This window comes from Ceratotherium simum, chromosome 10 (assembly GCF_057802395.1).
Source record: "Ceratotherium simum simum isolate JZ-2026a chromosome 10, ASM5780239v1, whole genome shotgun sequence".
In the NCBI taxonomy this organism is placed as follows: domain Eukaryota; kingdom Metazoa; phylum Chordata; class Mammalia; order Perissodactyla; family Rhinocerotidae; genus Ceratotherium; species Ceratotherium simum.
The window spans coordinates 68,891,074-68,906,174 of record NC_141909.1 but is presented as its reverse complement, the minus strand read 5'-3'; the positions used below and the strand labels follow the sequence as shown (position 1 = coordinate 68,906,174).

At 33.6% G+C, this 15,101-nt stretch overlaps 1 protein-coding gene across 4 annotated transcripts in view; it reads left to right on the top strand.

The window, feature by feature from the left end:
* NBEA (neurobeachin) overlaps positions 1-15,101 on the top strand; it is a 690,698-nt gene that overhangs the window by 573,890 nt on the left and 101,707 nt on the right. For all 4 annotated transcript variants that reach the window (XM_087436200.1, XM_014791275.2, XM_087436202.1 and 1 more), the window contains one exon: positions 4,141-4,256. In XM_087436200.1, the coding sequence (XP_087292326.1) occupies positions 4,141-4,256 (116 nt within the window). The remainder of the gene's footprint in view (positions 1-4,140; positions 4,257-15,101) is intronic.

Genomic DNA, 15,101 nt, shown 5'->3' with positions numbered 1-15,101 from the left:
TATAGACTATGCACATATGCACACATACACACACAGATATAGATAAGTAGGTAGGTAGGTGGGTGGGTAGGTAAATAGATATTGACACATGCATCCATAAATATATGTGTGTGTGATACGTAAGATCTTGTTACATTTAGAGAATTGTCAAAGGGAAGGGATGATGTCTGGCTCCTATAAGTAGAAGCCTTCCAGCTGAGAGTATCTTAGTGAAATCACCAAGGGATCTAATCTTTCTTTTCTTGACATTGGGTTTTGTCAGTTTAAGCTGAGTTTATCAAATTCTTGGGAATTTACTGTAAGCTAAACCCATAAGACACTGATTTATATACAAAGAAAAAAATTATCAAATACAGAGGCAGGTGTACTGCCAGAATAATTGACTTCAGGTATCATTTAGGTCATTTCTTGGGCAAGCCCACTAAAGAGATCATGTTACAAATCAGATTGTTGCTTAATGAGCAAAGATGTAGAACAAAAGGAACATTTCCATTAAGTTAGCATAGCCTAACGAATGCCCCTTTAGTTAATTAATATCCATAGCTTTCGTTTACTGAATACTTCCCATGTGCCAAGGACTGTACTTTGTGTTTAGTTTATAAGTATTATTTCCCTTAATTCTTTTTTTTTTTTTTTTGGCATATAAACAACATTTATTTCTCAAAATTCTGGAGGCTGGGAAGTCCAAGATCAAGGGGCCAGCAGATTTGCTGTCTGATGAGAGCTCATTTCCTGGTTCATAGATGGCTATCTTCTCGCTGTGTCCTCACATGGCAGAAGTGAGCTCTCTGCCCTTAATTCTTAAAACAACCACATTCTTAAAACAGTAGGATTCTTATCCCATTTTACAGATAGGCAAATTTTGATTTAGATAAGTTACTTTTCTTGCCCAAGATCATAGCCCACTCTTAATTTCTATTCTGTGTCATCTATCAAGGTGACCTACACCGGTCTGAAGAACAGTACCTTCATCCCTGCATAATGATGGAAAAATACCGCATAATGATGGAAAAATACCGGCAAAAGCTTGCCCATTTTCTAGACTCCTTACTGATTACCATCGTTTGGTTAATGTGTATTCTATTCAGGCAGTCAGTACAGTCAATTAATTTGACATTTAATTAGATTCTTCACTTACTAAGGATACACCTGGTTGTATTCATAGGGTTGATGTTTTAAATGGTCACCATTTAGAATGGTACTTAATACTTTTTATTTCAGAGGGCAATTTTGTCTTCATCTTATCCCCCAATTCTAAAAGCATCCTACTATAGCCCAAATATGTACCAACTATCCTCATTCTAATATCTAAATTTGTTATAGAATATTTTGAGTAGCCCTATTGATGTTACTGTTTCCCCATTTTTCTTTTTCGTGTGATTGAATTGTTTAATTTATTTAGCATCATGTCTCTCTTCAGCCATTTTTTTTAAGGTAGATGACCAATAATTCAAGTCATTCAGTATGTACTTATTAAGACCCCACTAAATGCAAGCATTGCTAAATGCTAAAGATATAATGGTAAATAAAATACAGTTCCTACTCTCAGTGAGTTTATAGTGGGAAAGACAGAGCAGTAAACAGGAAAGACTGATCCTTTCCCTGAACTTGCTAATAATCTGCTTTTCTAAATTCATTTCCAATGCCCACATTATTCTTCACTATTACATACTCTAAGAATGACATGGTAACTTTCTCTCATGGTTCCCATTATTTAGACTTATCAGGATTTGTTTGGTTTTTGGTTTTTGAGTGTTTTTGGTGGTCAGAATTATTTCCAGATCAGCAATTTTCTTCTTAAATTGTCTAGGATCAAAATGTCAACAAAGGAATTCAAAACTTTATTATATATATTGCTTATAGCAGACTGAACATACTGCACGTAAAAATTTTAGTCAGATTAGCAACAATGTGATTATAATAGTAATAGAATTGGACTAAGCATATGATTATAATAGTGGCACAATGAAAATTGGGCTAAACAGACTTTGTTAATTCTTTGATAATTCAGAAAATATTTTAGCATGTTGCCATGACAAAGTCAGAATCAGGGCTAAAGTTTATAACGTAAAATAGTTGCGTAAGTGGAAGTGCACCTGGGAAAATTTTAAATATTGGTGCCAGTATGGATCAAAATCTGGAAGCTCATTAGGTAACCCTAAGAAAGTCATATTACAAGTTAATTGAAAAATGCACTGAATTATAGAATTGAAGTACAGAATATATATATCATTTACCATTGCAATTAAATGAATCATTAGACTCATATGGTTCTTTTGGAGTAAATAGGGTCTATTATCTCAAATATATGTAACTAGGAGAGTTCTTCAAAAATGTTAATATGTGATCAGGCTGCTACAATTTATTAAGTTAATATTTTAGACAGTGTGTTACACATAATTATTCTTAAAATTCTTAATTCAGATTTGAATTTGATTGAGACAACTAGTTCTTTCCCATCCTGTGCCCTTCCCGCTTTTCCTCAGTTAACATATATTTTAGCTCCTGCTATGAACAAGACAGTGCCTATTAAGATTCCATGTGATAGAAATATATGATAATAAACATGAATGACAAAGGTTGTCTTCAGTCCACAGTTCCCAAACTGAACACCAAGGAGCCCTAGAATATCACAGTGAACTCACAGGGGTGCTGCAGGGCATTGTGTATATATATGTGTGTGTGTGTGTGTGTGTGTGTGTGTGTGTGTGTGTGTGTGTGTAATTATGATTATTATTTTTTTTTGCTGAGGAAGAGTCACCCTGAGCTAACGTCTGTGCCAGTCTTCCTCTATTTTGTATGTGGGTTGCCACCACAGCATGGCCGACAACGAGTGGTGTAGGTCCCCACCCAGGAACCAAACCCGGGCAGCCGAAGTGGAGCATGCCAAACTTAACTACTAGGCCACAGGTCCAGCCCCAGCATTTTATATTTTTTAGGGAAACACAGCAACATCTGTCAGATACTGCACAAACTCTTAGCTCAAGTTAGTTCTAAGCTTCAACATTAGATAGCACTGCATTCTTTTCAATGACATCTTAGTTTTGGGAAACTAGTTTTTAGGGGTTACTGTGGTGAAAAACAAGTGGTCCCTGAAAATCAGTGTGGAACAGGAAATGAAGGTGCTGGTGTCAAATATGATTCCAAGGTTTAAGAAGCTGTGCAGGGTCCAGCAGGTGCACACATCCCATTAGTAAGTAATTGTAGTTATTTAATAATGAAATAAAATATTATTTTTATTTCAATTTATGAGTATCATATTTTCAAGCAGCTACTAAGTTGTTAAGACTTAAGTATTTATTAAGTTATTTAGACCTAACTACTTAATAAACAGAACTGTTAGGTATTTCTCTTGGACTGGGGGCACCACACAAAAATTCCTGAGACACTGAGGAGCATGAATTGAAACAATTGGGAACCTTTGTCTAAGTGGTGATCATTTTAGAAACTCAGTAACCTTATCAGATTTTTACAAATACAGCCAGCTTTCATTATTTTTAAGATAAACACATTGAACCCAAAAAGTTTCATAATTTACACACATTATCCTGAGTTACTCCATTAAGCTTATTCCTGTGTCCCTTCTTCTGAATTCATACATTTTCAAAGTTCCCGGTTGTTGGTTTTTTATGTCATAAAAGGGATGTGTATTGTGTGGTTAGAGGCTGTGGAGGTGTGCACCCTCTATGTGTGGAGGCAGGTGTAAAGAGTTCAGTGGCAGCTATTATTATATAAGGCTTAAGTCAAAAGCTTATAAGCTGGTACCTGACTACCTACCTACCTAGCTTCTTAGCATGAAGTAGATTTGCTGTATTATTTAAAAGCTACTTTTACTTATTTTGAGTATAGGTTCACCGTTTTGTTCTTGTTGACTTGTAAAATACCCACTTGCAGCCATATTATATGAAAGGTGCATTCATATTGGTTTATCCTGAGTAACTGAATATATCTTCTCTATAGTAGAATTTTTAAATATTGCTAATATCTGTAATTAAAATGTATTTTATAATTTATCTAAGAAGGTAAACCATAAATTATTTTAAAGTGAATGACATCAAGCCAATGTATTAGTTAATATTGAATTTTTGGAAGTCATAAATTAAAAGAGACTATGTTTGTTATGGTTTGCTTAATTGCTAGGAGGATATCACTGGCCACTCCTCGACAGCTTTATAAATCTTCCAACATGACTCAGCGTTGGCAAAGAAGGGAAATTTCAAACTTCGAATATTTGATGTTTCTTAATACTATAGCAGGTAAGACATCTCATTCTTTAATCTCATAATAAGTTTATGTTCATCAAAATTATGTGACTTGATGGAATACATTTTCTCCTTGGAATTCAAATACAGCATTAGAAAAAATATTGAAGCACTCACATTAACTGTTATCAGAAACCATACAAGCTAGTACCGAGGTTTTAGATGCATTTATTGTTGAAGAGGCTTTTCCTTGCTCTCCTTCTGCCATTTCCTTCGCTGACAGCTTTGTCTGAAGGTTTATTAGAGTCAACAAACCATTGCCAGAGAGTGTCTGGAAATAATAATGGGAAAATGTAATTTCACTACTTTGTCATTCTCAGCGATAGCAGCCAGACAAGAGAATAACAACAGGATTCTGCCTAGTACAGATGTCACCTGGCTTATGGCATGATTGGGTTACAGCATCTTTTCTTCTTAAAAATCTTCAAATAAAAATTTAAAATCAGATTATATTTCTAAATGATGAGTAACTGCCGTCAGCCTTGGCAGTACCGTGCTTGTAAATTAAAAGAAGGTAGTGCCTTTGTTTTTCTGCTAAATCAGTGGTTGTCAGTGGTTAAACATGTCTATGAGATTTAAAACCTCTTTCTTTTTTTCCTACGTTAAGCTCCAAAAGCCCTTTTCATGCTGAATTACTAAGAGTTTACTTCTATAAATCAGGTGCTGCAAAAACTTTTTGCAATGAGTGAATTTAGATACCTACATAAATACATATGCTTACCTAGGATTAGTGTTCTATTATGAGTGAATGCACAAAACCATGAATTCAGAGCCTTGTTCTCTGAATCATTGCTTAAAAGAATAACTGCGTAATATTACTCTTTTTTAATCTATCATATATGTGTGAATATGGATGGTATAGGTATATATTAAATGTGGATGATATAGATATGTATTAAATAGATAGGCAAGAGAACTCAATTTATCAACAAAAAAGGATAAAAAAGTTGTTTGAAATGTTTTTGCACTTTAATCATTTAATGTATATTGTAATATCAATGCCTTTACTAATAGGTTACTAGATGTACAACCAAAGAACTGTTTTGTTATATATATTAAAATTTATTATATATTATACACATATCTCCATTATATAAGTATATCTTCATGATATCTGCATGACATATTTCATATTTATTCATATATCAGTATACACAACATGTATATCTTAAAGAAACCTATTTATTTCCTCAAAGATAAAAGAAATGTGTTATACTATTTAATTAGCACATATTATTTGCATATCTAGATAGAATAAACTTAAATATATGAAATGTAAAGAACTTTATTTCGTTAGCATATTTAGGTAAACAGCCTGATGAAGCAGAAAGAGCATAAGTTTCAATGCCAAAGATAAGAGAGAGAATCCCAAATCTGCCAACTTTGTGTCCTCGAGCACAGGTGGAATTTCAAGTTTTAACTCTGTCTTGGACTTTTCATCTTTCAGTAGCCATGTTTGATATATTTACATCTGTTGAAATAACTGACATGTTTGGTCTTATATCATCTTATTTTATACTATTTTAATGTTTTCTTGCTTTTTGTATTATTTTGTTTTTCTTTGGCCATATAAATAAATTTTTGTGCACGTTTTTAGTGATTCGGAATATAGGCATCTTGTTATTAATTGTCCTAGAGACGTGTTTAAAGTTTTAAACACTCTTTAAAATATATTTCTATTATTTTTGAACTCATAAATGAATCAGCATTTTTAATCACTCCTATGTAAAATATGAACTTTAACTCAATTTACTTCTCATTCATTGCTTAGCTTTGTCCGTATAATTTACTACCCAGAATCCATATGATTATTAATCTCCTATTTTTGAGAGTCCATATATTTTTGCATATTAAGAAGGAATTTCAAACTCTCTATTAAAAATTTTTTCTTGTTAATACAGTATATTATTTTCAGCTACATGGATCTTTACCTGATTTTTCAGAATAATGTTCTCTTTACGTTCTTCTGCAGTATTTTTCCATATTCCCTAAGTTAGGTTTTTCTATTATCTATTCTTGAGAGCTCTATCAAGACTCTTTGTCTACCATATGTCACAGATGGACCTATGAGTTTTCCTTGGCTCTGCTAGCTGTTTGGGTGATATACCTGAGTCCTAGCTCAGTTTCCAGTTTCGCTGGCATTAGTATTAAATGGTTCTGCTATTCTAAGGTGGGATTCTCTCTATCCCTCTGGATGGAATGTTATCAAGTTCCTTGTTTTAAAGGACTCTTCTAGTCTCTGTCCTTTCCCACTGGATTTTACTCATGTCGTATATATTTCTCACAGTATGGGAAATACTGCGTATAACCAGCGCCCACTTCATCCCTGTTGCTTTCTGGGAGTCTCTTACTTTGTCTAGCTCTAGAAAGATTGTAATCTGGATAGAGATAACATTGTGATCCCTTCTAAAAGCTGCAGTATAGACACCACTTTTTTTGGTTGGGACAGTTTTTGGGTTTCTGAGCCAGAGCATGAAGATCAAAAGAGGAATTTAAGTGTCTTCCTACTGTCTTTTGAATCATTGGGGTCTGTTTTTTTTGATGACATGATGAATGTATAGGCCACTAGTGTTTTTAAAGAATGTATTGGGTATTTCCTTTACAATAATTATAATTAAACATTAAAGTCGGTCTATTGTAGACAGCAGGATAAAAAGAAGTATAAAATAGGGACTGGGAACTCAGAGCACTTGCATCTATGGCTAAATGAATTATGCATAAATAAGAGAGCATTTTTAAGACAGCTGATATTAAGTGCTGAATAAGTGCTATCAGTAGTGAATGCTGTAAGAGCTAAGCACAGTGAAGCAATTTTTAAAATGTGTTTGGGGAGGAAAAAAGAGCAGAGGTTTACAAATTTCTGCCAGTTGGATATATGTGATATGTTCAACAGACGTAAGTATCATATCTTGGCTGGAGCAGAGAGTAATAGGAAATAATATTGGAGCTATAGGTAAGAGCCAGATTGTAAAGAGCCTGAACATAGACTTATAGGAGTCAGTACAGTTTTGTAGTAGAAGGAAATGTAATACAGAGTTTTAGGCAAATTAAACTAATAACTATGTATGGCATGAATCAGAAACGAGACACCTTCAAGTTAGGAAGAGCTGTTAGGAGCGTATTATAGGACTCTAGAAATGAAGTCAATTTGTTCATCCTTTTAGTAAATAGCTACTAACACTTACTGTATGCCATACACTGTATCTGGCACTGACACTACAGAGAGAAGTAAAGTGTGGTTTTTGCCTTTGAAGAGATCATAGTATAGTCAGAAAAACAGACATATACACCAGCAATTCCAGTAAAAAGTCATAATTATTGTGATGGGAGAATACACAAAGCCATTTGGAGTCGTAGATCTAGAAGGCATTACTTATAACTAAGAGATCAGGAAAAGCTTCTCATAGACAAGACACTTAAATTGGAAATTGAAATATGAGTAAGAATTCACTAGAAAGTAAGCAGAGGGCATTCCAAGAAAAAAGAAAATGTGGGGTGAAGAGTTGGATTAGAGTAGTGGCAGCAGGTATGACAGAAAAAGAGAAGTAAATAACACTACGTACGATGTCATCATACGAAAATTAGAAGTGACTGCAATATGCTCTGGTTCAATGGTTGGTAAAGTGTGGTCCCCTGACAGGCAGTATGAGTATCACCTGGGGACTTGTTAGAGATGCAAATTCTCAGACTCCTCTTCAAACCTACTGAATCAGAAGCTGTGGGAGTGAAGCCCAGCAATCTGCATTTTAGCAAGCCTTCAAGATGGTTCTAATGCATCACGTTTGAGCATCATTGCTCTAGCTGTTTAAGATCTAATTATCAGAACAAGATTTGCATATGAAAACATTTAGAACATACAAGAAAGCATACAATTAAGTGCCATTAACTGTAATAAAAGTTTAGAGAAGTGAGAGATTAGTATGAGATAGTCTAGTCAAGGAAGCCTCATAGAAAAGATGGGCTTCAAATTAACTCTTAAAGGATTTCATCACACATAGATGATTATCCAGGCAAAATGAACCTTTATACAGAAGTAGAATGACAATTGGAAAAAGTTGGGACTATAAACATCCTGAGGTGCTCTCCCTGGGTAGATCGTGCTAGTTCTTCCCGCACCATTGTCCTCAAGTTTTAAATAGGAGTGCCAGGTTATCCTGAGCCCCAGCATTGAAGAGCTGGGTGATGGTTTTATAGAGAAGCTTCACGAAAGCCAAAATCGAATACTTGTTAGGGAAGTCATTAGGATTGCCTAGTTTCCTGATTTGTGGAGAATACTGTGTATCCATTCATCTCTTCTTAATGGAACACTTTTCAGAGTTCTCTAAGGCTCCTGGAAAAAAGGGCACTATAAAGATGTTAAATTCTACCAATATCACTTTTACTAACATGGGTTCTACTAAATAATCATGTTATTTGATAGCACAGTTTTAGGGATGCATTTATAGTTCAATAAATACTTATTTAAGTCAATTCATTGAAATTTAAGATTTATCATTTCTTGAGGGGGTCTTAGTATTCTTATTGAAATGTTGTATTTAATTTCCTGGATAATCCAAAGCCAAGAAATGATTGGCTTATATTTTGTCATAGACTTTTTTGAGCACTTCTTTAAATTATTCTTAATATCAAGATTCATAAAAAAATATATTATTTTTATTATTCTTTGTTTAGTTTTATTATTTCTTTTTGAAACGTTTCTTTAATACTAATATCAACATTCGAAAAAAATAGTAAATAATAGTTAACATTTATTGAGCAATTTATAATGTTGCAGCCATGGTTCTAAGTGCTTTATGTGTTTTTACCCATTTAATCCTAACAATAACCCAAGTTAGTTCTATTCTTGTCCCCATTTCACAAATGAGGAAATGAGGAACAGAGAAGTGAATAACTTCCCAAGTCCTAGAGCTAATATGTGAAGAATTCAGGATGCTCATAGGTAGGTAGTGCTTCACTCAACCGCTAGACTATACTGCTTCAGGATATTCATGGCACCATTCATTTTCCCCTCCAGTCATCAGCCTTTTCTGTTAACTGCTTTTAAACCCAAGCAATTAATGATTTTAAATAATTTCCTCATTTTCTTTTACATTTCATCAAAAGAACCTTTAAAGTTTATTTACTGTCATGACTTTTGTAGATAGGGATATTCTGGCACTAGATCTGAGCCTGGAGTTACCCCTCTAATGTAGAACCTGGTGCTGTTTTCAGCTAGGTCTCAGATGCAAAGAAAGAGACACTGAGACAGAGATTTGCTGGTAGGAAGTCTATTGGAGAGTGCCCTTGGGATCAACATCTCGGGGAGGAGTGAAGAAAGTAGAACTGGGCAGAAGGAGAAATTGAACCCCAAGGTGCTTGCAGCAAAGGCCTCAGCACATCCCACATGGAACCAGGAGCTGGGATAACCTTTCAGAGTTGTCTTGCTTTGAGGCAAGAGAGCCAGGCCTTTGTTACCTCCACTCTGCAGTCATTGGATGCAGGCTCCTGGGAAGGAGACAGGACCCTGGGTGAGAGCTCTTTCTTCTGCTGATGGTGACTCCTGGAGAGGAACTTGGCTGAGCACCACCAGCCACAGCACTAGCAACACAGCCACCAACCCAGCATCTAGGATGCTAGAAGTTCTCAGAATCACCCAGAGGACTTCCTAAATCATAGATCATTGGGCCCCACCCCCAGATGTTCTGATTCAGTAGGTTTGGGGTGGGGCTCAAGAATTTGCATTTCATCACAAGTCACCATGTGATGCTGATGCCACTGGTCCAAGGTCCACACTTTGAGAACCACTGCACTACACCTATTTTCTTTAAAAGACATACATACAGATAAATTGTATTAATCTCCTATAGTACTCACATCTTCGATAGCACTGTCTCTGTTACACATTTTGGCACTTATGGTAGTGTGTCCTTAGCATTCTATGTCTATATCTCTTCTTTTAAAATGAGATTATGAGGTCACTAAGGAAAAAAAAAGTTTTGCTCAGTAAATACCCATCAAATTGAACTAATTTAATATTTATGCTTTGTATTTGCATGGTTTTGTGACCTATTATGTGAATTCACTAGAATTGCTGGATGAGGGATTCTTTAAATTTCCTGGATTAAAGACAAGAGTTACAGAATAGGTATCTGATTGGGAAGATGAAACAATCTTTTCTGGCTTCACATTTTAAAAATATAGGTCAATGTGACTTAATAAATTCATATTGTCTATAAAAATATTTTGGTTACTCTTTTACATTTTCAGATTTATCTTTTTTTTCTTCAAAATGTTATTTTCACATGAAATTCAAAGTACATTTTATGACCTATTTCTTGCTCTCTATTTCTTGAGGTCTCTCATACTTGGCCAATCTTCCTTTTCTTTATAGATGTTTTAAAAGTAAGACTCTCTATAAAGCATACAGCAACAGTGTCCTAGTAATACTGCATTATGTAGATTTTTTTAGACCCTTGTGACATATATATACACACATAATTGCATATAAACAAACACACATTTTACTTCATGTATGAAAGTCTTGCAAAGATACTTTACATAGTGAAGGAAGCTTGTCAAATATTCAGAAAACATATTGTTTTTAAAAGACACCTAAAAGTATATAAATGTTTTCATGGCCTTTATTTTGTTCTATTTATAAATTTAATTAATACTCATTATAGAAAATTGGAAACATAGAAAAGTGTAATTTAAAAATTTAAATCACTCATAAACCTAGCCATAAATATCATAGTTAACTTTTTGGTGATTTTTCTGTTTTTCTTTTGCTGTGTGTGGTATATCATCGGGAACCTGCTGCACATACAGTTTCTCATTCTACTTTTTCCATTTCATTAATTGTTCTTTGAAGGCATGATTTTTAAAACTGCATGAAAGTCTAACTTAGGACTGAGGCATAATTTATTTAACTATTTTGAAACATTTGGGTTTTCTTTTTTAATTTTTAAAGAACATTAGGTTTTAGTAGATTATGTGGAAGAATTTTAATAATGCTTGGAGTTTGACTAAAAATGTAATTTCAAGCTCTAGTTCCTGGAGTTGACCTGATTTCTGTTCATTGTGTTCTGAAAGATACAACCTATGCATCATTTTAAACCTTATTAGATAAAACTATGAACAAGATGTTAAAATCTGCCATTCTTGCATTTAAAAAAATTGCAAAGTGATTGCTAACATAGCTCCTTTTAAATGATCCCGTTAGGTTTGAGAATTTTTTTAAAGGTTTTTGAGTTGTTTTTCATATGATCAGCTAATGAATTCAGCACAACTTCCCCAACCCCAACCTTTTTCTCCTGGTTAGCATTTTCCACTTTTTTACTCTGTGATGTATAAGCCCTCCCTGGTTAATTATGTATATATTTAGCTACTGCATGTGTTGAGCTTATTATTGTCATCTAATTAGATGTAACTTGAACTGCTTGCTTCTAGAAAAATCATTAAAAATTCTTTCCTAATGACCCAGAGATGACAAAATGTCTGTAAAGTGTGAAGAAGCAGACAAGCACAGGAACATGGCTCTTAAAGAGTGTTAATCCAGATGCTGCAATCATCTAATTAAACAATATTTTGCTGTCATTAACATTTTCACCAAGGAATTGCAGTTATAATTTCTTTGTCAGCTGTCTCTAGATCACTTTACTTTCAGAACTAAAGTGCCATATAAAAACATTAAATTGGATGGTTTAATTAAAAAGTTTTTTTTTAAATGAAGAAACATATCTGGTGTTTCTGAGATCTCATTTACTGTGCTTCACTTTTATTGTTTGAGTAGATTAGTGTCATATGCTTGCAATATTTAATATTCATCTTCTAAGATAAATCCTTATGAGCATAGTTAGTAAAAAAAAAAAAAAAAATTCTGTAGTTACCACTGCTGGAAAAGGAAAGAACCCTACCAATTACAGCACAAGATTATTTACTAAATTTCAATTATCCTAAAGAAAAAAAAAAAACTATTGATAAATAAGTACCTAACAGGTATTACTTTAGAAATATTTCACTGTTTTGGTTAATTTAGTAAACATTAATTTTTTTTTCATTTCACAAAGGTGTGTTGTGCAGTAAAATAATTAAATTAATAATGCTAATTCATGGCTAAAACTTATAAATGCAAAATCTCAACTACCACTTTATTATTCTTTTTCATCCATGTAACTTTTAAATGCATTGTGCATGTTAAATTCAAATCAGAAATATATATTGAGTGTCCATTTGCAAGGCTTTTAGGTGAAAATTTTTATTTAAGAAAGTTTTCATGTAAGTGTCGCAGTACATTTATTTAGTTAGTTTATTGTATTTATTAGAATTAAAATGGTGTTATAAAGCTTTGGTAATTTAAAAATTACTAAATTTTCCTTAGTGTTTACTTTCAAAGAACCTTCCAAAGATTATTAAAACTGAATTATAAAAAATACAAGACAGATTAAGTGCCATGAGCTCTGATTATTGGCATCAATCAATTTGTGTGTGTATTTTAAAGATGATGCACTTTTTTGTATTTTTTCCAAAAATACCATTGTATCTTTTCTTTTATTAGAAAATTATTTCTATTAAAAGTCTACTGTCTTCAAATATGGTTTCTATTTTTATGCTGTTTGTATTTATACGATACATTTAAGTACTGAGTTAACTGTAAATTGACTTTTTATTTATTTTGACAGTTATTTCCTTCGTATATAAGTTATAAACTTCATCAGAAATTTTAAAAACAATTATGGTATCTAATTTTCAGCTGTTAATTGATTTATATAGGTAATATAAATATGTTATATAAATAACATCAACGTTATTCTATAGAAATACACTTATATACTGAAAGACCTATTTTTCCTTAAAGTCTATAGATGTTTTAAGTAGAATGGTAACGCAGAAAATGACAGGGCACTAAATGTGTCCTGGACCTAGTTAGAATTCCAGAAATATCTCTCCCTAGACTCTCTGTCTATATACATGTATAGAAATATAGAAAACAAACTGAGAATAATCAGGTGTCCTAGGTTAACATATACATGAACTATCCGTAATAAACTTTAAATTTTAGAATTTTACACTTTGTATTTTACAATGATACTGCTGTGGCAGAACATTTTCATATACAAAAGACTTTAATAAAGGTTCCAAATTCTTGTCTATTCTCCTCAGTGTTAGTCTTCACAATAGACTTATAAACATAAAGCAGATGCGTTCATTGGCTGGGCTCTCCAGCTGCAGACATTTCCTCTGGTTTAACGTGCACGTTCACAATGCCCTTCTCTCCCGTATATACATATGTGCCTTTGCATGGTCCTCATCCTCCAAAGAGACCGTCCTGTCATTTTACTTCTTTACTTGGCTCATGTTTGTTCATCTTTTAAAACTTGGCTCCTTTTATCTCATTTTTATCACATATGTATTCATTCTTTCAACAAAAATTTATTGGACAAACAGTATGTGCCAACACACAGAAATTTAAAAAAAAAACCTGGACCCTACATTCATGAGTTTACATACTAGTGAAGAGGCAGACAAGTACACGGTGCCGCATATTAGCTATAACGCACGTCTGCATAGCCCTGTGGTGGCAGAACAAAGGGGAAACCCTAACCTTTCTCTCATCTCATTCCAGAAAATGCAAAGTGAAAGCAACATTCTACTTTTTATCAATTACCTACATATATAATATAGACCTACGTCAATTTACACATTTAAAACAATATGTAGTTTTGTTGTAAAATGCAGAGATTCATATAATAAACAGATAAAATAGTCACCCAATAAAATGTTTACTAAATGAATGAATTAATTTGATTTGATGCTTATAATAGCAGATTTAGTTCTTCCTCAGATTATGGTTGTTTTTTCTGATTTCACAGTCAGATTTACCAGTTCCTACAAGAGTGGGTATATTTAATGTCAGTTGTTGATGATGAACAAGATAATGTACGCATATCTGTGCCACTGTTATGCTACATGTGATGTGTGCAACAAGGTGTACTAGATGAAATCCATGTCACTAAATATCAGGGAAATAGTTATTTTGTATGAATTTGAATGGAAATTTAGAAAGTTATCTATGATCAGATCATAACACATTTTTATAAAAAATAGTCTTGTCCAACAAGTTTTCTATGGACTCTATTTCTTCAATAGTAATTCTCTTAATTCCATCTGATCATATGTTGTTTCAACACCAGTTTATGAGGGTGAGCCAGAGCTGCGCTCTCCGTAAGTTTTCCACATTCCCACTGTACTTCAGTATTCTACCTAAAATAATTAGGTTGTTGTATCAAAAAAAAAAAAAAACCCAGCAAATTCAACCTAAGATCCAGTAGCTCTCCACTAAAGTGAAATAACATAATACAAAAAGAAAGTTCATGAACTTAAAAGAATAAAGAATGTATGTGTGACATCTTCCTCTGTACTTTTTCATACTGGCTTCAGAGTACTTCTCTTAACTTGCAAATTCTCTACCCTGATTCTTGATATAAGTTCATTATAGTATTCTATATAGTGACAATATTATTTCTAGATATATATTCATTATGTAGAAAACCATCACATAATCTGTAAGTGTGCAGGTCAGCAGAGTGACCTCCTTCATGATCGCTTTCAGGGACCCTTGCCTACAAGGCTCTGCTTCCAACATGGCAATATTATTTTCACCATAGTCAGCGGAAGAGAGAAAGACGGAGCATGGAGGGACCCATGTGGCAAGTTGCAGTGGGCCACGCCTAGAAGTGGAACATATCACCTCTGCTCATGTTCTGTAGATTAGAACCAAGTCCCATGGCCATAGCTACTTGTAAGGGAGCTGAGAAATTCAGTCTAGCCCAAGAAGAAGAGATATCAATTATGAAAAAC